Source organism: Ceratotherium simum, chromosome X, assembly GCF_057802395.1.
Source record: "Ceratotherium simum simum isolate JZ-2026a chromosome X, ASM5780239v1, whole genome shotgun sequence".
Classification (NCBI taxonomy): domain Eukaryota; kingdom Metazoa; phylum Chordata; class Mammalia; order Perissodactyla; family Rhinocerotidae; genus Ceratotherium; species Ceratotherium simum.
The window spans coordinates 38938857-38964536 of NC_141940.1; the positions used below are offsets into that span (position 1 = coordinate 38938857).

Here is a 25680-nt window from a genome sequence, read left to right on the forward strand (position 1 = left end):
TACCTGATCTTTGTAGACACATTTGGTGATTCACATCTTAATGGGACTTGAATTCCTGCAACAGTAGGCATGGTCAGCTTTGACAATCAACAGAACTCACTAGCTGGAAAGATCTACAGTGAAGAGTGCATGCACAGAAATTCAGCTTCTCCACTCCCCTAGTCTCGTACAGAGTAACCACATGCTCACTATAGAATATGAAGGGGTACTGTTTCTTTAAAGCATAAAACCTATTCAGAAGACTTGTCAGGTAAAACACGCTTAAGTACACACTAGTTAAGCACCTCCAGTGACTGCTTAGAAAAATATTACTAGGTGCTAATTGACCCCAAAGGGCATCTTAGAAATGCACCAAAATGCTTTTTTTAATGTTTTGAAAATAAAACTGCCCAAAGGCAGAACCTGGAAAGTGTGAGTATGAAAATTTGTGTGGGTAAGCCAGATCACAGCTCCTAATTTATAAAATGTGCAAAAGAGAAATTATGCAAAAGGAACACACAGAATGAGGTTGAACTATATTCTGTTTTAGAAAAACCAATTCATTTTCCCTCCAAGACGTGCATGTTAATGGATGCTGGTTTTCAGGCAGCTACCTTAAGTCCCAATTTGCTGCTTAAGTGTACTTCAGAGATAAGAAATGCAACTGAGCTGTACAAAATGAGACAATTTCCCTTCTGTCTCTTGTGCATGATAAATGCTAAAGCAATTAGGAACCACTGTTGCATGTTACATTGGAATTTTTCAGCAACATCAGTGCTGTGCTACATAAATGGGGGAAACTTAGAAACAGTCCTGAGAAGTTAGGAGGAGACCACTGATTTAGCTTAATATTAAACATTTGGGTCTATAGAACTGAACTAGAAGCAATCCCCTTCTTGACTTTTCAATCTCAGAATATCCATTATAAATTCTATTTCACTGGTGGTAATCTGAATTAACATTTCAATAACAAAAGGAGAAAGAAAATATTGAAATGGAAAGCAGATTCTTAAGTGTCTACAGAAAAATGTGAAGCTTACAGTTCATTCTGTATTTCCACACTTGTAACCCCCAAGAAGGTTTCCCACATTTTTGCACTTTCTGCATCATTTTCAGAGAATCAAATGCATATAGGCCATTTTAAATATATCCATGCTCAGATTTTTCTTATTGTTTCAATTTAACTTTCTCAGAATCAGTTTTGAAACCATATGTCTGACTTTTTTATTGTTTGTTCCTCTTTATATTAAGATTATGTTCATTACAGGAAGATAGGCAGTATTGATGGTGGTGCTTAGTGCTTAGAACTAAACGTAGATATATCACATTAATTACACAGTAGCTATAACCCGTGTAAGGTATAGATAGATACTGCAAAAAACCTTTTTTGCAAGACTACTATCTCTTTTTGTGGGTGTGACACTGACGCTTGGTCAACATTTTAGTTGCCAAGGGTTCTAGATTGGTTCCTTAACACCTTGGAAAACTATAGTTGACTCTTGGTTTGTGTAGAGCTGATATTCTAGAACTGAGTTTAGAACTACAAGGGATCTTAGACATGGTGTACACCAGGCCCTACTACCCTTCCAAAAACTTCTCTATTTATCCACTTCTTTCCGTTGGAGAAGTTATTTTAATCATCTTTACTATCTATTAAAGTCCTGATAAGAGGTCTAGTAGGAAAGTAGGATGAAATGATTGGAAAGATTCCTTCTTAGTCTAGAGTTTTATGACACATAATATTCCATGAAAAATGACAGTTGCCATACAGGATTTGAAAGGAGGATTTTTCTCTTCTCCCTCCCTGTTTTGATACTCTCCACCCCTACCAAGAAATGTCTTCACTACACCAATGGTGCTCACAATATTTCACTTTGAGGATTCAGAGACTAAAACCATTTTTTCTACTTTCGCAATTTATGATAAAGTAAAACCCTGTATTGTTAGAATTAACGAGAAAAAATATCTTATCTGAAACTCCAATTTCTAAATCACAACTGAGACAAAAGACTAGGCTATTCTAATGCAAATATTCTTATTACAAGAGACACACCAGATGACCCTACATTGAAAGCCCTATGTGCCACATAGTAAACAAAATCCTCTGGAGTGATTTTGACCTACTGTTGTAATGAATATATACCTTGTGCTGGCGCCAAGTCATTGTAAGTGATAAAATAAGACTTCCACTTCTGACCAAGATAGACCAGATTTACCGTGCCACCTGAACAACAACAACAACCCCTCAAAATATGAAACAAGGGATTTCAAGACACTAGATCAAATAATAAAGGACAGTGATCCCTAAGAGATGAGTTACAAACTTGGTAAGCCCTACAATTATTCTGTCTTACTGGCTTGAGAGCAATTTCAGGCCATAGTGCAGGGTCAGGGAATCCAGGCCAACTCCTTGAGTTAAAGAGATGGACTTCTAGGTCTAAGGAGGCCAAGGTGGCTAGGATTCACAGGATAGAGTACCATAGAAAAGGGAGTTTCACAGACAGACAACTCCAGAGATCTGTAGAGTGTCCTCCTTGAGTATTCCACAGGATACTGATCATTCCACGTATGTGGAGAAATTATCTGAGGCTGTAGAAAGAACCACTTAAAAGGGTTAGAGGTAACAGTGCTTGGCACTCACACAGGCTCAGAAATAGGACATGTTCCTACCAGCCAGAATGGAAAACCTCAAGATTCATGGGATATTGGATAGAGTACTCAGAAGGGTCTTGCCTCAGTATTGGGGAAAATTAGTCCCAAACTGAGCACTGCTCCAGACTTACCTAACAAATCTTACAAGCAAGATCTGAAAGGAACAAACAGCTTCCAAATAATTTAATTGTGTTCCAGAACAAAAGTAAAGAACATGTATATGGTTACAAAATATCCTACATCCAACAAGATAAAATCATAATGTCCAGCATCAAATAAAAAAATTACTAGGCATGCAAAGAAACAGAAAAATACAACGAATAATTAAGAGAAAACCCAATGGAAACTTATCCAGAAATGATGCAGATGATAGAATTAGTAGACAATGTCATTAAAACAGTTATTATAGCTATATTATAACATATATTAAAAAGTTAAGTTGAGGGGCTGGCCTGGTGGTGTAGCAATTAAGTGCACACTCTCCGCTTTGGTGGCCCAGGGTTCATGGGTTTGGATCTTGGGCACACACCAATGTACCACTTGTCAAGCCATGCTTTGGCGGTGTCCCCTATAAAATAGTGGAAGATGGGAACGGATGTTAGCCTAGGGCCAATCTTCCTCAGCAAAAAGAGGAGGATTGGCATTGGATGTTCGCTCAGGGCTGATCTTCCTCACACACACACACACAAAGTTAAGTAGAGAAAAGGAAGATGTATAAATGACACAAACTGCTAGAGATGAAAACTATAATTTTGGAGATGAAAAAAATATACTGGATGGGTTTAATGGCAAATAAGACATTGCAGAAGAAAAGACTGTACAACCTGTAGTCATAGCAATAAAGTCAATTCAATATGAAACACAAAGAAAAAAAGAAGTAACAAAAATTAAGAGAGCATTAGTGAACTGTGGGACAACCTCAAGTATCCTAGTATACGCATGTGGAATCCATGAAGGAGAGAGGGAAGGGTAGAAAAAATATTTTAAGAAATAATGGACAAAAATTTTCAAAATTTCATGAAAACTATAAATCCACAGATCCAAGAGGCTGAATAAATAGAAGAGACGTGAAGAAACAATAGCAAAACACATCATGATCACATTATGTAGAGATGAAAAAGATAAAGGTGACAGCAACTTTCTCATCAGAAATTATGTAACTGAGAAGACACTGGAACAATTTCTTTAAAGTACTGGTGGGATAAAAAAAAATCTACCTAGAATTCTATACCCAGTGAAAAGAGCTTTCAAAATTGAAGGTGAAATAAAGCCTTTCTCAGACATATAACAGCTGAAGGAATTCATCACCAGCAGACTGCTCTTCAAGAAGGAAAGTTTCTCATGCATGGAAAATGAAACAAGATGGAAATACAGATATACAGAAAAGAACGAAGTACACTGAAAATGGAAACTATATGGGTAAATTTATAAACTATTTTTCTTATTTAAATGTCTTTAAAAGATATTTGAGGACATCAGTGGGACTATAAGAAACTTTGAAAATTTTCTCTTTCATAAATGCAGGGAGAATACTGACAAAATCGTCAGAATCAACTTTTTCAGAACTCTGGAAATTAACCAAAATCTTGCAGCAATCCTGAGAGTATTTACTTAAGAAAAATGGTAGAATCTCAGTAAGAACAGTGACCTTCATGGTGTTTTAACTTGACCTATTCCCATCTCCCCATCCCCAGCTATTTGGTAGCCTATAAAACTAATATCCCTCAATCAGTGTAAAATCCAACCATTTGCCAGCCACTGGAGGGAGCAGAACAGGGTAGGAGCCCCTTCAAAGCCTCGTTTCTAAACAACTGCCATTATTGACCTGTTTGGTGGTTCCCAGGATGAACCCACTCACAAGGTTTGTCTTCATTTGACCTAACACAGAGCGCTGCCAGTGTGAATAAACATTTCCGTGGGGGTGTTTGTATTAGTATTATATTATATTAATACCAATCAGTATTAGTTGTTTAATATTGCAGCTGCCTACAGCTGTGGATAACAGTTGGGGTAAACAATAGGCTTACTAAAAATCTTAAAAGGAATATCTAGGAGATGAGATATCCATAGGAGGCTTTGGAAAGCTCTGAAATAGTTTTGTGAACTTAGAAGGAAAAGAACAGGTTTAGTCATGTGAGCATGCCCAGGGCTGTGCACATGCTCATGAGAGACCTGAGAAGACCCAGCGCTCTCACTACCGCCTAACCTTTAGGCTTCTATGTCAGCAGGAAGCAAAGGCTAAAGGACAATTGTAAACTGCCTGGCTGAGTGTTGAAGGTATGCTCCAATGAGCCCATAGAGCCACTTGGCAATGACTGGGGGATTTATTGGCTCTAGGTATTTAAAGAAATCTCTGTGAAGCAATTATCTGGACACTAATCTGAACAGAGACTTTAGTGGCCACACATGACAAAGAATAGTGATTTTTATAGAATTAGTACAGAAATATCATCAAACAAGCAAAAAAGCAACAACAACAACAAATAGCCACAACAACAAGCCATTGTGGGAGGGGCATCTGATATCCAAAGTTGTCACATTATCATTTTAAATGTCTAATTTTCAATTAAAAATATAAGACATGCAAAGAATCAAGAAAGCATGGCCCATACACAGGAAAAGAAGTAGTCAACAGAAACTGCCCTTGAGGAAGCCTTAACTTTGGAATTACTAGACAAAGACTTTAAATCAGTGATGTTAGCGTTCAAAACTAAAGGAAACCATGTTTAAAGGACAAAAGGAAAATATGAGAATTATGCCTCACTAAATAGTGAATGTCAATACAGAGATAGAAATTATAAAAAAAGAACCACAGAGAAATTCTGGAGTTGAAAAGTACAAAAACTGAAATGAAAAAATCACAAAAATACATCTGAATTGGGAAGAGAAAGAATCAGCAAACTTGAATATTGGTCAAGAGAGATTATCTAATCTGAAGAAGGGAAAGAAAAAAGAATGAAGAAAAATGAATGGAACCTCTGAGAACCATGGGGCACCATCAAATGAACCAACATACATAATAATGGGAGTCCCAGAAGGAAAAGAGAGAGATGACAGAGCAGAAAGAATATTTGAAGAAATAATGGCCACAAACTACCAAAAATTGATGAAATACATTAGTCTGCACATCCAAAGAACTCAATGAAGTCTAGGTAGAAATAACTCAAAGAGAATTTCAACAAGATACATTAGAATCAAACTGTCAAAAGTCAAAGACAAAGAGGGAATCTTCAAAGCAGCAAGAAAAAAGCAAATCAGTATGTACAAGGGATCCTCCATAATATTACCAGTCAATTTCTCATATGAAACCAAGAAGGCTAGAAGAATTGGGATAATATATTCAAAGTGCTAAAAGAAAAAAAAAACCTATCATGCAGCAAGTATTCTATTCTGGCATAACTATCCTTTAAAAATGAATGAGAAATTAAGACATCACCAGATTAACAATTGCTGAGAGAATTCATCATTAGCAGACAATCATATAAGAAATACTGAAAGGAGTCCTTCAGGCTGAAATGAAAGGACACTAGAGAGCAACTTGAATCCACATGAAGAAATAAAGAACACTAGTACAGATAACTGTATAGGTAAATATAAAAGACAGTATAAGTGTATTTTTTTGTTTATAACTCTTTTTCTCCTAATTTAAAGGACGGCTGCATAAAGCAATAATTATAAATCTGTGTTGATGGGAATGCTATGTATAAAGATGTAATGCGTATGTCAATAACAGCACAAAAGAAGAGATAGATAATGGAGCAATATAGGATCAAACTTTTTGTATACTATTGAAATTGAGTTGCCATTTATCTGAACTAGATGTTAATTGGAATCCACAGGGAAAACAATCTGAAAATAACCCCCAAAAATAGAGTAAATAAAATGACAAGGAAAGGAAAATGCTATTTAACACAAAAGACGGAAGTGATGGAGGAATAGAGGAACAAAAAAGACATGGAATATGTCTTTATTATTAAATTTATTAAATTAAATCTTTATTAAACTAAAAACAAATAGCAATGTGGAAGCCACAAATCCTACATTATCAGTAATTACATTAAATGTGAATGGATTAAACAATATAACCAAAAGGAAGAGATTGGCAGAATGGATATAAAAACCATGGTCCATCTAAGTGCTGTCCACAAGAGGCACACTTTATTTATTTTTTTTTTATTTATTTTTTTGCCCCCAAAGTTCCAGTAGATAGTTGTATGTCATAGCTGCACATCCTTCTAGTTGGTGTATGTGGGACGCTGCCTCAGCATGGCTGGAGAAGCGGTGCGTCGGTATGTGCCCAGGATCCGAACCTGGGCCGCCAATAGCCGAGCGCGCACACTTAACCGCTAAGCCACGGGGCCGGCCCAAGTGGCACACTTTAGATTTAGACATAAATAGACTGAAAGTAAAGGGATGGAAAAAATATACCATGCAAACAGTAACAAAAAGAGAGATGGAGTGGCTAAACTAATATCAAACAAAATAGACTTTCAAGATAAAAGTTGTTACTAGAGACAAAAAGGGACATTTTATAAGGATAAAAGGGTAAATCTATAAAAAGATACAACAATTATAAATACTTATATGTGTGTGTGTGTGTATATATATATATATATATATATATCTAACATCTGAGTCTCAAAATACATGAAGCAAAATCTGACAGAATTGAAGTGATGAACAGACAACCCAGCAATAATAGTTGGAGACTTGATGGGGCCGGCCTGATGGTGTAGTGGTTAAGTTCGCTCACTCTGCTTTGGTGGCCTGGGGTTCACCGGTTCGAATCCCGAGCATGGACTGATGCACTGCTCATCAAGCCATGCTGTGGCGGTGTCCCACATACAAAATAGAGGAAGAGGGGCACAGATGTTAGCTCAGACCCAATCTTCCTCAAGCAAAAAGAGGAAGATTGGCAACAGATATTAGCTCAGGGTGAATGTTCCTCACCAAAAAAGAAAAAGAAAAAAATAGTTGCAGACTTGAATACCCTACTTTCAACAATGGATGGAAAAACTAGGCAGAAGATCAACAAGAAAATAGAAGATTTGAACAACACTGTAAATAAACTGGACATAATAGACCTCTATAGAATGCTCCAATCAACACAGAATACACACTGATCTAAAGAGCACATGAAACGTTATCCAGGATAGACCATATATTAGTCCATTAAAAAAGTTTTGATAGGGGCCAGCCTGGTGGTGTAGTGGTTGGGTTCACACACTCTGCTTTGGCAGCCTGGGGTTTGTGGGTTTGGATCCCAGGCATGGACCTATGCACTGCTCATCAAGCCATGCTATGGCAGCATCCCACGTACAAAGTGGAGGAAGATGGGCACAGACGTTAGCTCAGAGCTAACCTTCCTCAGCAAAAAGAGGAGGCTTGGCAATGGATGTTAGCTCAGGGCCGATCTTCCTCACATGCACACACAAAAAGTCTTGATAGATTTTAAAGTACTGAAATCATGCAAAGCCTGTTCTCTGGCCGTCAGAATAAAATTAACAGCAGGAAATTTGGGAAATTCACAAATACATGGAATTAAATAACACTTCCCTAAATAACCAATGGGTAAGGAAAGAAATACCAAGGTCAATTAAAAAATACTCCAAAGTGAATGAAAAACTACAACATTTCAAAACTTATGGTGTATGGCTAAAGCAGTGTATAGAGGGAAACATAGTTGTAAATGCCTATATTAAAAGAACAGAAAGACCTCAAATTAATACCTAACTTACTACCTTAAAAAACTACACAAAGAAGAACAAACTAAATCCAAAGCAAGTAGAAGGTAGGAAATAAAGATTACAGTGGAAATCAATGAAGTGTAGAGCAAAAAAACAACAGAGAAGATCAACAAAATCAAAAGTTGGTCTTTTGAAAAACATTATCAAGATTGACAAATCTTTAGCTAGACAGACCAAGACAAAATAGAGAGAAGACTCAAATTATTCAAATCAGGTATAAAAGAGGGGACATTCCCACTGACATTGCAGAAGTTAAAGTGATTATAAGAAAATACTATGAACAATTGCATGCAGACAAATTAGACACACTAGATGGAATAGACAGATTTCTAGAAGGACATATACTACCAAAACTTACAAGAAGAAATGAAAAAACTGAATAGATATAGCAAATAAAGAGACTGAACAATTAATTAATTATTTTTTTTTTAAAGATTTTATTTATTTATTTTTTTTTCCCCCCAAAGCCCCAGTAGATAGTTGTGTGTCATAGCTGCACATCCTTCTAGTTGCTGTATGTGGGACGCGGCCTCAGCATGGCCGGAGAAGCAGCGCGTCGGTGCGCACCCGGGATCCGAACCCGGGTCGCCAGCAGTGGAGCGCGCTCACTTAACCACCAAGCCACGGGGCCGGCCCTGAACAATTAATTTAAAAATTTCCCACAAATAAAAGTCCAGGACCAGATAACTTAACTGGTGAATTCTGCCAAATGTTTAAAGAAGAATTAACACCAATCATTTGCAAAATTTTCCAAAAAATGGAAGAAGAGGTAAAACTTTTGAACTCATTCAATGTGGCTAACACATCATAGATACCAAAATCAGAGAAAGATATTATAAGAAAAGAAAACTACAGACCAACATTGCTTATGAATAGAGACAAAAAATCTTAAAAACAAAAAACAAAAACTACTAGCAACTCCAAATACGCTCATATAAAAAACACAGGACCAGATAGCTTCACTGGTGAATTCTACCAAAAATCTAAAGAATTAACACCAATCCTGCTCAAACTCTTCCAAAAAATATTGAAGAGGAGGGAACATTTCCCAATTCATTCTATGAGGCCAGGAATATGCTGATACTAAAGCCAGACAAAGACACTCAAGAAAACTCCAGATCCACATCCCTTATGAATATTGATGAAAAAATCCTCAACAAAGTACTGGCAAAACAAATTCAAAAGCACATTAAAAGGATTATACACCATGATTAAGAGAGATTTATATCAGAATGCAGGGTTGGTTCAACATATTAAAATCAATCAATGTAATATACCTAATTAATAGAAGGAAGGGAAAAAAACCTCACATGATTATTTCAATTGATGCATAAAAAACATTTGACTATATCCAGCAACTCTTCATGATAAAAACATTCAATAACTAGGAATAGAAGAAAAGTTCCTCAGCTTGATAAAGGGCATCTGTGAAAAACCATAGTTAACGTCATACTTAATGGTGAAAGACTGAAACTTTTCCCCTTAGATTAGGAACAAGGAAAAGATGTCTACTCTCATCATTTCTATTGAATATTGTATTGGAGTTTCTAGCCAGATCAATTAGTCAAAGAAAAAAATTAAAAAGCATAAAGATTGGAAAGGAAGAAGTAAAACTATTTCTGTTTGCAGATGACATGACCTTTCTATAGAAAATCCTAAGAAATCCAATAAAAAACTATTAGAGCGAACAAATGCATTTGGCATAGTTGTATGATACAAGATCAGTATACAAAAAAAAATTGTATTTTTATACACGAGCAATGAATAATTCAAAAAGAGAATTAAGGCAACAATTCCGCTTACAGTAGCATAAAAAAGAATAAAATACTTAGGAATAAATTAAACAAAAGAAGTGTAAGATGTGTACGTGAAAACTACAAGACACCAGTGAAAGAAATTAAAGAAGACCTATATAAATGAAAAGACTTCCTGCGTTCATGGGTTGGAAGACTTAGTATTGTTAATATACAACATTCCCCAAAGTGAAGTACAGATTCAATGCAATCTATCAAAATCTCAGCTGTCTTTTTTTTCCTTGAAGTAAGTGACAAGTTGATCCTAAAATTCACGTAGAATCACAAGGGGGCCTGAATAGGCAAAACAATCCTGAAAAGAACAAAGTTGAAAGACTAACACTTGACAATTTCAAAACTTATTGAAAAGTTAGAGTAATCAAGACTGTGTGGTACTGGCATAAAGATAGACATATAGATCAATAGAATGGAATCGAGAGTCCAGAAATAAACCCATACATCTATGGTCAATTGAGTTTTCAAAAGATGCCAAGACAATTCAATGGGGGAAAGAATAGCCTTTTCACAAATGGTACTGGAACAACAAGATAACCACATGCAAAAGAATGACGTTGGACCCTTACCTTGCACCACGTGTAAAAGTTAACTCAAAATAAATAAAGACTTAAATGTAAGAGCTAAAACTATAAACTCTTAGAAGAAAACATAGGGGCAAATCTTTATGCCCTTGGATTAGGCAATGGTTTCTTAGATATAACACCAACAGCAAAAGCAAGAAAAGGAAAAATTGATAAATGGGATTTCATCAAAATTAAAATCTTTTGTACTTTAAAGGACACAATCAAGAAAGTAACAGGACAGCCCTCAGAATAGGAGAAAATATTTGGAAATCATATATCTGATAAGGGACTAGTATTTGGAATATACAAAGTACTCTTATAGCTCAACAATAAAAAGGAAATAACCCAATTAAAAAATGGCAAAGCATCTGAATAAAGAATATCTACAAATGGCCAACATGCACAAAAAAAGGTGTTCAGCATCATTAGTCATTAGGGAAATGCAAATCCAAAGCACAATGAGGTACCACTTCACACACACTGGGATTGTTATAATTTAAAAATGGAAAAATAAGTTTTAATAAGGATGTGGAAAAACTGGAACCCTTGCGCAGTGCCGGTGGGAATGTAAAATGGTGCACCTGCTGTGGAAAGAATTTGACAGTTCCTCAAGAAGTTAAATACAGCATAGAATCACTGTATGACCAAGCAAATCTGCTCCTAGGTGTATACCCAAAATAATTGAAAACAGTTATTCCAACAATTACTTGCAAATGGATGTTCATAAGAGCATGATTCACAATCACCAAAATGTGGAAACAACCCAAAGGTCAATGTGTAAATGGATAAACAAAATGTGGTATATCCATACAACGGATTATTATAAACATAAAAAAAAAAATGAAGTACTCATACATGCTATAATGTGGATGAACCTTGAAAACATTATGGTAAATGAAAGGAACCAGACAAAAAAGGTCATATTTTGTATGATTCCATTTATATGAAACATCCAGAATAGGTAAGGCTATAGAGACAGAAAGCAGATTAGTGACTACCAGGGGCTTAGGGGAGTGAGGAGTGACTGCTTAATGGGTATGAGGTTTTCTTTGGGGGTGATGAAAATGTCTTGCAACTAAATAAAGGTGGCGGTTGCACATTGTGGGCCACTTGAATTGTTCGCTTTAAAATGTAAGTTTTATGTTATATGAATTTCACCTCAATTAAAAAATAAAAGAATGAAGTACTAACACATGCTACAACATGGATGAGCCTTGAAAACATTATCCTATATGAAAGAAAGCAGGCACAAAAGGCCATATATTGTATGATTCCATTTATATGAAATGTCCAGAGTAGGCAAATCTTTAGATACAGAAAGTAGATTAATGGTTGCCTAGGGCTGAGGGGAGGGAGAAATGGGGGAGGAATAGAGAATCATTGCTGATGAGTATGGAGTTTTCTTTTCGGGGTGATGAAAATGTTTTGGAATTAGATAGTGATGATGGTTGCACAACATCGTGAATATACTAAAAACCATTGAACTGCACACTTTAAGAGGGTGAATTTTATGGTATGTGTGTTGTATTGAATAAAAAAGAGAATGTACTATTTAAACAAAAATAATAAGGATGCAGTATGGGGTTTATAACATATTAAAAATACAGTGTATGAAAATACTAGCACAAAGTTCAGGAGGGAATTATTGAAAGTATACTATTGCAACATTCTTAAAGCATACATGAAGTGGTATTATATAAGTTGAATGTAGATTGTGATAATCTAAAGATGTATACCATTAACCCTAAAGCAGTCACTAAATTAATCAAACAAAATGTTATAGTTAATATGCCGCAAAGAAGGTATAATGGAATCAGAAAAAATACTCAATCTGAAACAAGGCATTAAAAAGTGAACAAAATACAAATGGCACAAATAGAAAACACGTGGCAAGATGATAGATTTAAACCTAACCATATCAATAACCACATTAAACGCAGTCTACTAAAAGGCAAAAATTGTTAGATTTCATAAAAAAAGCAAGATCCAACTATATGCTGCCTCCAAGAAATGCACTTCAAATATAAAGGCAGAAATAGATTAAAAGTAAAATGATGGAAAAAAATATGCCATGCTAACACTAACACAAAGAAAGCTGGATGGCTACATTGCTATCAATGTAGAGTTCAGAGCAAAGAATAAACATTTTCTTTACCATATTACCATTATCATAATGATAAAGGGATCCTTTCATCAAGAGGGCAAAAAATCATAAGTATTTATGCATCTAATAACAGATCTTCAAAATAGATTAAGTAAAAATTGGTAGAGCTGCAAGGAGAAAAGCCTTAGCACATTTTCATGTGCTCATGGCTGCTTCTGCTTTCTCAGAGAGGACAAAAGAAAATACCAGTTTCTCAGAGCAGGAGAAGGATATGTTTGTGAAAATGGCTTTAGATTGTTATCTCTTTCCACTCCATGGGAGGAGTGTTCCGTGCTGTTGCTGCTGGCCTTAAGGCAGGCAAGAGGTGCCACATCTGAAAACACATAGTCAACTTAAGAATATATTTAAACCTAGTCATTTCAAAGCCTGGCTTCTTACTATACTGATTACTATAAGCTAATCAGGGTTCTATTTCAGTCTAGTTGTTTTCCAACTTGTCTTTAACCTTTCCTGCTTCTCTAATCTGATAAATAACCAAATGCTGCTTGGCCCAGTTGGCTTGATGTTTGTTCATCTGATTCCCAGCCTAAATTTCCCCTAAAGTGAGTTGAATAAGGAAAACTACTGCATGCGAAATATGACCAGTGGAGGTTATAGTTAGCAAACTCATGTTGCTTCTGTGTGTGTTTACGTATATTAATGTAAATGAAATATAATGAACTTTCCTGTTGGAACTAAAAAAAAATTCCCCTCCACAGAGTACTTTCTGCATTGTCTATAATAGATGATAGATAGTATCTGCATGGTCTCAGGTTTACATAACAACCAAGACACACTGGTCCTTACTTGGACACTAGTAGCACTGGAGGATTTGCAGACTAGAGCATTCAAATGCCAGGAGCTAGTCCGGATTCAAGAGCCCAGAAGAAGCTCACGTCGGGTGGGCACAAGGTCAGACTCACAAGGTTTTCTTTAACTACAGAGGCTTAGACCAGAAAAGAGTATCCTGAGGTATAGTAGATTGATTCACTGTAAGTCCCCTGTGTCCAAGGGTTAATTCTAAAGGGTCTCCAGTGCTATGATGGTGCTGGGAAAAGCACTCATCCTTAACAGAGAACCGAGGTTTCCAAAACATGTAGCTTATCACTTTCACGAGGCAGAGAACCCTGTACTGCCAAGAATTGCCACCACACAGGATTCTGAGTTTTTTGATACAGGTATCTTCATGACTTGAAGGTGGTGATTAGATTTGGAGTAAAAGAGAACTTAGTAACTTGTCCTGTGACCTTGGGAAATTAACTTAACCATTCTAAGGTTCATCTCCTACGTCTGTAAAATGGAGACCAATCATTGCACTGTTTGAATATGTCAGGGTTGTTGAGGCTCAGATGAAGTCATGTGTGAAGAATGACATTTTAATGAGAACTATATAAATCAAGGTGTTACTCCTGTTGCTACTGAGGCCTCAGAGGTAGTCTTCTTTAGAGCCCAAGCAAGGGTCAAAATATTGTGTCAGAGAAAGACACAAAGGTATGACATCTGGTTTACCACTGCAGCTTGTAATAGACTGGCAATAGCAAGCACATTACTGGCCCCAAGGAAATCAACCAGAAAACTATTTTACTTTAAAGGAAAGTATATTCACTTCTTGGTAGGCTCCATGCAACCCTGGTTGAAATTAACAAGTAGTCTCAGACCACCTTTGGTTTTAGAGCCTGTCCCATCTTCAGTAATCTCTAGTCTAAGCATTTACTCTGGTAGCCTTGATGAACAAAAGGGAAGCAGATCTGAAGTATTTCAGTGGGCTTACCTTTCACAGAGGCCCTTGAGGCTAGAAAAGCATTTGTTTTAGGTGGCTTAAATTGTCTATTTATTGACCTAGTAACTCTTTGGGGTTTTCTACTGACTGCAGGCATATACACCTGGCTTGGCAGATTTCTCTGGTGGAAATAGTACTAGTAGTATCAGTAGGAGTTTCCTTTCCAGAGCTTTGAGAGATTAGTTATCGTAGCTTAGAATCTAGCCTACCAATGAGGCAACTGAGATTCTTCCTTTGGAGTAGGCTAGAGCAAGCAAATGACCATTCAGGAGGAAGTCAAAATGCATTCTTTAGAGATCCAGTGGGACGATATTTGAAAAAAATCTAAATAATTTAGGATCATAATGAACATATTTTGCCTCATATCACTCTAAAAACCTTGGAACACAGCTTCCAATAAAGCTTGGTTAACTAGGTGTTAGCTTAAGTGATGTTAAGTCATATTTCTGCTGGCCTATCCCTCAGTTCAAATTGGAAGATGCTAATCATGCATGTCACCTTTATCAATTCACCCTCACTTTGCCACATATAAGAATAAAGCACCTCCACTAGATTTTGGAAACTAGAAGCAGTTGTGCATTTGTCAGGGTATCAACAGCAAACAGACAACACACTTAAATTAGGATAATCTGAGGAGAGTTTAATTAGAAAGATGTAGGTGGTGTGTAGGGGAACCACAAAAGGTAGTGCAGGAATCCAGGGCTAACAGCACAGCAGCGGTAGACTTGTCATCATAAACACAGACTTGAAGAGATGAGAAGAAAGAGGTTACTGGAACTAGACAGGGAGATATAATTAAGAAAAGCAGGTCATCTTGAGAGGAGCAGGGACATTCAACTGAGGAGCACAAGCCAATCTGAGCTGACCACATAGGCCCCACAAAAATAAATACCCTAACCTCACTCTTGTTCCTCACTCTGTTATCCTGCTGGGGGTATCCCATTGGTTGAACCCAATCAGAAGCCAGAGGGCATGGAAACCCCCTGGGGCAGAAATCAGGGCAAAGAATGCCATGTGAATCTGGAAGAGGAAAACAGAAGATATCTGGCATAAATTGGTACGATGTCATCAATTTGCCATCCTGTGGGGTTAGGTGCTGGGCATGCTGTCCACTCATAGAGAAATAGAGAATTAAGTTTACATAAATGTGATTTTTGCCTGTCCATGTGTTAGGCAACAGGTTGGTGAGTCAGCTTACTCTGGACAGCTACTGCTGGCAAAAAGCCTCATGATCTATCCTAGTCTGGCCTGGAATTAGTAAGATTTCGTAGTCAAGGATAGCATACCATACTTCTTCTTGGGATATGTATTATAGTCACTGAATAGCTCTCTGGTTAAGTTGTTTTTGGATTGCTATCTATCACAGTGCCCTACAGCTAATAAGTATTTAATGAATGTTTGTTGCTGTGGAACTTGAGAGACAGTCCTATCTGAATTTATTTCTTCAGTGTCCCAATTTATAAGTATTTCCACCATACAAACCTTCCAAACATCCTGATCATACTCTGGAAACCACTGCTCTAAAATGGAAATGACATATGATTTAAAAATATTATTCAATTTATGTTGGAGCTGCTGAGAGATGAAGGTGTTTGTATAGTCCAGTCTGAGAACAAAGCTTCTCTGCTAAGGAAGCCACTTGAAGTCCTGGCCAAACAAAAGTGATTGCTTTTTGCTTCTGTGTTGAGAGGCACGGGAAGTATTACCAGAGCCAACTCATAATCAGGCCCTTAAAAGAATCTTTGACAGTAGAGCTGTCCCTTATTTTGAATGCAGAGATTGGGAAACTGGGCCACCTCTTAAAATACTTGCTATTGATCTTTATGAGGATGAAAGAATATATGAAGCTTAAAACGAGGAATCTGGAGGCAGGGCTTTAGACAACTCCACCACCACCATCATCAATGAGTTCAACAAATCATTGCACATACTGATTGATTTTTATAGGCAATAGTGCCCTCTTGTGATTAACATTAATAAACTTCTGATGGCTTGGCATGACAAGTGAGTTTTCAATTAAACATGCCAACTGAGGCAAAGAACCTAAATGGCACCACGAGAAATAGAAAGTGTTCTTCAAATTTGGCTGGGTGAGAAAAGACACTGTACAATCATAAAGTGTCCGATAAAATCTCTTTTGGAAGCTTGGAAGTGATGAGTGTGACACCAACATAGCATATGTCTGTGTGTGTGTGTGTATGTGTATATATATATCACTTGGTTGATACATGTAAAGCCTATTTGTATCTGATTAAGAAGAATAACTTATTCATTGCCTGCCTATGTGGGAAAACCGTTAACTGTGTATGACTGCAAAACTCACTATAGGCAACTACTAGAGCTGCTATATCAGAATAATCTTTGAATATTCAGTGTCAAGGGAGGGTCAACAACATTAAGGTCCTGGAATGGATTGGGTTCATGTACTTTAAACAACAAAGCAGGGCTGGGATAGTTATGGGATTTAAGAAACACATAGACTAGCTGCACGTGCAACTATTAAAATGTTAAGTGTGGGCCAGCCTCGTGGCTTAGCGGTTAAGTGCGCGCGCTCCGCTGCTGGCGGCCTGGGTTCGATCCCTGGCGCGCACCGACGCACCGCTTCTCCAGCCATGCTGAGGCCGTGTCCCACATACGGCAACTAGAAGGATGTGCAGCTATGACATACAACTATCTACTGGGGCTTTGGGGGAAAAAATAAATAAGTAAAATTTAAAAAAAAATGTTAAGTGTGATCTATGCAGAGATAGAAGTATAATGATGTACATCTGAAATTTATACAATGTTATAAACCAATGTTACTGCAATAAACAAAAAAAAATTTTAAAAAAAGAGGTTATTTTTGAGCCAAGGTTTTCAATCAGCTAAAAATGAGAGGGAAAGCTACAAACGGCAAAATCTCTGGAATTATTGTTTACAACTGTAATTCAAGGAGCAACCTTCGAGTGTACAGCATGTAGAAAAATCTATGGGATGTAATATAGTGTTTTCATTTACAATTACCCATTAGTGTTTTCATGCATGTGGCTACATGGAAAAATAAAGCTAGAATTTGCAATCGGCTAGCCTTGAAATCAACAGTATTATTAGGTAGTTACCATTGTATAGAACCTAACTTTGACCACTACAGACTCTAAGCTTTAGATTTTGCATGGGTTTATATTAGGGTCTAAAATTCTCAAAATCACTTTGGTTGTTTCATATTTTAGCTGTAACACAAATTTTATTTTGGACGCTTTTAATACCTCTTACTTTTAGCAAGTCCTCAGCTATTTTAGAGAGCTACATGTATTCATTCCTAATCATTAGGAATATTAACTTACTAATCTGCTTTAAACATTATTAATGAATTCTTCCCAAAATAGAAAGTAGTTCTGCTTCCTTTCTCAGCCATCAACACAATGTTTTTAATAAATTTATTATCTCAAAAATACCTTCAAATGGGTTGTTTTCTTCATTGGAAAAAGTACACTGCTGTGTGTTTTCTATCAGCTATCAGAGTGATCCAAGTCTGCAGAAACCTCTTTTGGTTCAGAACTGCTCTAAATGACTCTCTGAGAAGGGACTACTTGTTGATGTGCAGATGTGTAGTCTATCTGTAAGTGAGCACATTTTTACACAAAGGCTGAAAACATACACAATAAACCATCCTTACAACATATGATATCTTTAATTAAATTGATATTGGTGAGTTAAAAAACATTAAGAAGTGAGAAGATGACAGCTAGGGAAATAAAGTATTCTATGACTATTTATAACAAAATGTTTAAAATAAAAAAGAATAAGAAACATCAATTGGCTTTGTAATTGAAGAGGGAAGACTAAACAAGTATTGGCTTCCCAGTTCTTGTACAAGCAGAGACCAGAGGAGAATAATTCTTACATAAGAAGCACAGGGAAAAATTGTCATTTTTTTTTGGTATGTTTTTGTTTCTCACAATCATTTGGGAGAATTTTGCCCAGTCAGGGATGAGCAAAAACAAGATGTAAGAAACATTAAAACAGGAGGCATGTAGTGTTAAGAGTGTCTTGGAGAATATAGCAAAAGAGAAATTGCTCCAGTGGATATTATAATTTGGTATGTAACAGGAACATTTAAAATTCTGATTAAAGTGACTAAAAATGACCCGTGTTTTTATAAAAGTCAAATAAGAACTTAGGGGGTAAAACTCAAAATAAATTTACTCTCAGTAGTAACTTGATGCAAGAATACAAATTCTCTCATTTTAATAAACATGGATATAAAATCTTGCTGCCTGTATTCTAGGTTTTCCTAAGTTTTCTGTAAAGAGTGACTCATGTCAGATCACATCTAAATGACTGAACATTTTGAGCTAAAAGGCTGTTTACACAATATACACATTCTTTACTTACAGAGCAAAATAAGCTTAACACTTTTATATTAAAAACCTGGGATACAGTAGGATTAGTAGCACCATGAAAAATAATTCTTCCCCCAAACTGCAGTCTTTTATTTTACTCAATGTGATTCTTCTCTTAATTGAATTTTTAACGTGCCATTTTAGTTACTGGGCAAAATATATAATCTTCATCTTATAATCCTTGGAGAAAGTCATTCTGGACCCAAAAAGTAAATTCATTTCCTTATTTCTTTCGTAGAAAAATAATAGACACCTTTCTCTGGCACATTGCTGAGGTACATCTGAATCTTCATGGTTCCTAGTCAGCATGCTCTCTTGGTCATATATAGTAGCACCATTGGTGGCAGCAGTAGTAAAGTTGGGGAGAGTGAGACATTGCATCCTGGGAATTTTATATATATATATATATATATGTATATATATATCACATTTAAAAACACACAAGGAATTCTTCAAAATGTTATGTCCTCTTCATGCACACTTGACATCGGCTAATACGTGTCCTCAAGTCTCCTGCTTTCAGCGTTTCTGACTGAGGTTTGCTGGGAAATAAGAAACAAGCGTATCAGATTAGCCTCTTATGGTATTTCAATTCTATTATTGGTTCAAATTCATACCCACACATTCTCTTTGTTTTTAAGTAGCTCTCCTGATGACTTACTGGTTAAATTTTGTGCAATGGGATCTAATGTAACGACTGGTATGGCCTAAGAGCCATTAGTGGTCATAGGTCTTTTTGTGACTCTTCTCCCCACCACTATTATCTTTGTCTATTTGTCTCTCCCTCTCTTTTTCTTATACATTTTTCTAATAGGCCTAGAATGAGGGGGATCTGGGCAACTGATGAGAAATAAATGATAATACACAATACACAAGAAATACATAAAGATAATACATAAGAAAAATATCAATTAATGATAACTCAAAAGAAGTGACATATAAAAATAAATTTAAACCAAAAACAAATCCACTAGATTGAAGTATCCTGAGGTACATATATCATATGTGGTCCTATTCATTCAAACACTTGGATGAGAGCCTTAAAAACATCCTGCTAAAGGAGACTACTGGACTGGGAGAGGGAACATAGATTATAGCTTCAATTCCTGGCGTGGCTTCGTTCTACTTGAACAGCTGTTCACTTGTTATTGAGCAGATCATATAACCTTTCCTTGCTCTATTTTGCTATTGAAAGATTACTACTAAGATATCTCAAACCACACCTATCTAATATTAGCAAAGTCTGTTTTTCTGACCTGAGACTGGTATATGAGGAGAATAAGCAAGAATCAAGAACACTGCCCACTAAATTACTAACATTTATTGGATATAAACCATCCATGAACAGCCTCTCTCTTCCCGAGCATCTCTGAAGTAAGCTTAGGACCTAAACTAAATTAAAGACATAAGCACCTTACCTGAACATATCTGACATATCTACAGTTGCCAGCCAAAAGCTGTAGGAGTTGGCATAGTAGTTGCAGGTACCTCGCCCATGACATTCAATGAAGGGAGCTGAACGAAACTCTTCCAAGCAAGAACCAGGGGAGGCCAGGGCTTGACCTGAGCCCTCCGCTCCTGCACTTGTGTGCTAGAAAAGACAAGGAAAAATGTGCCACAATACCCACGTGCCATGACAACTTAGTGAATACCTAAAAATGCGTGCTGAGCTTGACCAAAAATTCAAATCCAGTGAAGGAACTAGTGTCAGAGGTAACAGAATAGTATCCACATCAAGAGTACTCAACCAAAGCAACAGGCAGATTATGAAAATATGTTCCAGAAAATGTGTGAGGGGCAACACAGTGCTTGGATAGAAGCTATTTGAAGCTCAAGCTTCTTACTAAGCAAATGACAGGGATTCCTCATATTGGGAAGAAATGTAGATATGATGGACAGTCAGCAAGGACGACAAAGACAAGGAAGAGTGTTTCGTACCATCATGAAGGAATAACCAATCCAGAGAGAATCCCATCCCTGAGGACAACGGGGAATCTGGATGGTCTGACTGTGAACTGCAATCACCACAGCTGGAGCTTCGCATACTGCACATCTGGTAAGGGAAAGGGAGAGGGAACACAGTCTACAGAGGATGTGGGAAATAGCAGTCCCTCTTCTTTGGTAGCCTTCCTGGTATAGAAGCCCATTAAGGTGTCTTTAATGCTCAGGAAAGGAGAGAAATGCACTTTGAGAATTGCTTTTTGGATAAGCCCTATCTCTCAATATACATAATAAAGTTATAAACAAAAACTGTAAGCTTTTTTCAAGAAACTACAGAAGCACTGCTATAGCATTTTCATTTTCCATTCTGCCCCAAATTTGTATTCATACTTGCTGTAGTCAATGCCATAATTGCTGTGAGAGTTTGGTTAAGTGTATTGTACATACTACTTGCTGTCAAAGTGCCCAGTTGGAGGGTAGACATTGAGTAATGCTGAAACTGTGCTAAGAACAATGTCTGATAAATTGGAAAAGACAAGAAACAGACACTTTCTCAATCCCCACCCATTATTTTTGGTCCAAAAGATATTTATTAACCATTTGGTCATATCTGAAGAAGTACAAAATTTCTAGAATGCTGGGCAGGTACCCAGGCACTTGGGGATGTGGCTTAAATCTATAAAATCAAGTAAAACAGCAACACAGTAAATACAGCTGAATCTACCAAATCTTTAATAAAGAGCATGAGGGGAACTTTTGAAATATGACTGAACCAATTTGGCAAAGTTTGTCTACAAAATAGGGAATACCTTTACGGGACCTTTTATTCCCAAGAGTTGAGAGTGATAAAGATCACAAAAAATGAATCCCCAAAGGATTTGGGCAAATGTATTAAAAAGGGCACCATGAATTTGCTACTAAGAGAGGCTGAACTAGGTTTAACCTTTATACTGAATGTGAAAGAAACTATACTTTCCAATGATTCATCTTTTATGGTTACTGGACTCCTAGATAAATTGGGTCATGATCAAAAATGGCAATATCTAATATGCCTAGGAGATTGAGTTAAACTAAGATTCTAATGTGGCAAAACTCTAGGAATCTATTAATGGTACCACCCTCCTCTTACTCATGCTCCAAACCTCAGCTATCACTTCCTTCCTCCCATAGCTAATCAACTGCCAAATCCTATCCATTCTATTAACATGATATATGTCCCCCACTGAGAGTTTCAATCCACTCCTACCAGGAATATAGCAATACCTTCAATTTAACTGGTCTCTCTACCTCGGGACTATTCCCTCTTTAATCCATGTTACACACTGAAAGCTCTATAATCTTCCATGAAATGTAGCTCAAAAACTTTTCAGGGCTCCCCATTATATACCAAATAAATTCCAAACTAAAATCTGACATTGAAAACTTTCTACTATTTGGGTCCAAGTTAACTTTCCAACCTCTTCTCCCTATGCAACCTCTACAAACTACATTCTAGACACACCAATCTACTACCCATGTTCTCTGCCTAGTGTGTCCTTCCCCCTTATAACTGCCAATGTCTCAAGTCCTTCTCATCCCTCAAAGACTAACCAGTTCAAAACACATTTCTTCTATACAGTCATCCAAAATTTCTCCAGTTAGAATTAAACATCCCTTTTGTCATGCTTTCATAACATTTTTATTAGATCTATTGTAGCACTTAGCCCAAGCCTGATATATATTAGATTAATTTATGTACATTTGGCTAATGACTAGACTGTGAGTTCTTTGTATATTACACTATGTCTGTCCTGGGGCCTGGTCAAAAGCAGATCCCCAATAAATACGGATCAAACTACATACTGAATTGAATATTACAAAGGCACCTCTGTTCTACCTAACCTGGGAGAAATATGCTCAGATTATTAGCTTTGGACTCATTTCTGCCTAGCTAATCTAACTGGGGATTGGTAAAAGTCAAAGCTATACCAATGTCTCACCGACTAATGAATGGCTGAATGCTCTGGCCCTTCAGGGGCTCCATGCTCATTGGCATAGGTTCTGGAGTGGAGAGCCAATAAGAATAATCATTTCTTGAAGCAAAGTTGCAAACATTATTGATGTTGCAGAACATAAAAGGCATGGTACTGAAGCGACGAAGGCAGCTGCCGGCCGTCCCTAGGAAGAATTGGGGAGAAAAAGATGAAGGACTGCATCATAATGGTACTTTAGTTTCTTCTAAAACACTAACAAACAACCTTTCAAAGAGAAACTTGCCCACATTTCTTAGATAATTAATATACTTTAATTCTTCAATTATAAGATGTACATTTACTCATATTTCATCATTTCTAAAATCAGGATATAACTTATAATTTATGTAGACATTTATTGTGGTAGCTCATTATATATTCCCCAACATTGTTTTTAAACTGGTGATACGTCTTATAAACAATGGTGTCTTATGGAGAATACCGGGTAATTTATTGCGGACAAGTGAAGGGCACACACTGAGTCCTTATAATATCATATCAGTATTTCCTCTCCAGGCTGCCTTCTCTTCTTCCAAGACATCCCCAGTATGTATCTTGTGTGGGTATGCAATCTCTTTAAGCCTAGGCACAATTGTAGAGCTGAACAATATGCACAGCAACGATGGACAGGTTTGCAGGTCAATAATAAAAAGGAAAAAAAATTAAATAAGAGAGAAAGGAAGGATGTGAAGGAATAAAAAGAAAAGGAACTAGAGCCTTTGAATTTCTGAGCTGGTAGGGGCAAGAGAGGTTATCTCTACAAGTGATGAGGCCTTTCATTTCTCATTTACACACAAAAGAATGATGAAAAGTGATGTACCCCTCAGACATTTTTAAGTTAACATCCAAAATTTTTCATCGGAAGTTTTAATTGATACTGTGCCAGTTATTAAGATATTGGTTATTGTCTCTTGGCCTCAAACTCACACTTCTATCCTCTACTTTGTAATACTGGGGCCTGGGACTTTGCAAAGCACGTTCAACATTACCAGCAGTCATTTCTAGTGTTTTATGAATATCTATATTAAAAACAAATTTTTATATCACTTTTTTAAATGAATCCAATGTAATGATTTGAAGCCTAACACTAAACATTTTTAAAAGTACATAAACTTGTCTTTAACAATTAGAAATTAAACAATACTCCTTTTGCATTTGGAGATTACATTTCCATTCTACTTCTCTCACACAGTTTTATCCTAATGTATTTTTATTTTTGGAAATCTTTTATTGATTATCCTATCATATTTATCTGGAACAAAAATTTAAAATAACTTTTAAAAACTTTCTATGACCATAAGGCTTTACATGTCAAATATTTTATTTTGAATTGTCATCATAAATATTATTAATTCACAATTGTTCAAAAACAAATAGATATTATAAATTTTGATAATTACTAAACACGAAAAATAAACTTTTATTGGAAATGCATTTCTTAGTGAGATGGATTGGAAGTGAACTATAGAGCCTCAGTTAATGGAGACTTTAACAAAAACTTTATTTTGAATTGTCCCTTTGAATCTGTCCCCTAGAGGTTTTCACACTTCAAGGCAACGTGTCATCGTTTGATTCTTTTATAAAGGGGAAGATGGGTGATAGTGAAAGGGGATGTGGGTATCCAAAGTATATGCACAGGCAGTTCAACTTTAGCATAAAGTACACATGAAACTTGAGGATTTGAAAATTGATTCCTTTAAAATTATGCCTGTGTATTTCTGGGAAATTCCTCATGTATCCAAAGGAGTATGCTTATCTCAGATTGAAGACGACTGATAAAAGACCGATAATTCTTAAACCTGGTGGATCGTCAGAATCACCGGGAATTTTTATACAGTAGGTTTGGGATGGGCCTAGGAATCTTTTCAAAAGCCCCCCAGGTTGAAAATCATTGACTTAGTCTAATTTATACTTTTTTCAGAAAAAAAAAAACTAGCTCAGAGAGAGGTGACTGCTGACTCAAGGTCATGTGAGAGTGAATGACAAACTGGAGTAATTGAAAAATGAATGGATTTAGAATTGGTCGGTGTTGGATTCAATTCTTATCTCCATCACTTTCTGAGCATGTGGCTTTGAATAAGTCACTTAACCTCTTAGCCAGTTTTTTTGTGTGCATATATAAAATGGAAAAAAAAATACTTGTCCTATATCTTTCTTGATCATAGTTGTGAAAATGAAATTGGATAATGGATATGAAAGTGCTTTTTAATTATAAAGTAATTTAAAAATAAAACCAACCTTACTGCCTAATTAGAGACAGAGCTGGAAATATCCCTGGTCTCAGAAAGAAGAGAAAGGAAGAGGTACATGAAAGGGAGGCCCAAAATGATGAGAACAGGGGTGTTTGGTTGCATCTGTGCTGTAGGCTGCCCACAATGACGCAGAATTCTGGATTATAGCCTCCAAATTTTTGAAGAGAGGGTGATCTCACGAACTCTCAATGCCTCCCATGTTCTAAAATTATAAGGCTTTAATAGACTAATATTTTTTTTCTCCCAGACAAAATAGTTTTAGTATTCAATCTGTTTCCTCTACCCTCTTTTTTTACACACCATAATCTTCTCACTAATCTAATATAGAGTATGTATTTATTTGATCAAGTAATTGATTCTTTAACATCAAAGCTATAGCTGTCTCTATTTTTTGTTTAGCCATGAAGATATCTCCAAT

General features: G+C 36.5%; 1 protein-coding gene across 1 annotated transcript in view; it reads right to left on the reverse strand.

Annotated features, from left to right (window-relative positions):
* Positions 1-18326: 18326 nt before the first annotated feature.
* Positions 18327-25680, reverse strand: part of COL4A5 (collagen type IV alpha 5 chain) — a 228084-nt gene continuing 220730 nt past the window's right edge. Inside the window, exons 48-51 of the mRNA XM_004440476.3 lie at positions 22978-23155; positions 20996-21110; positions 20476-20648; positions 18327-19599 (exon numbers count right to left, since the gene is read on the reverse strand). Coding sequence (XP_004440533.1) covers positions 19518-19599; positions 20476-20648; positions 20996-21110; positions 22978-23155 — 548 coding nt within the window. The 3' untranslated portion in view covers positions 18327-19517. The remainder of the gene's footprint in view (positions 19600-20475; positions 20649-20995; positions 21111-22977; positions 23156-25680) is intronic.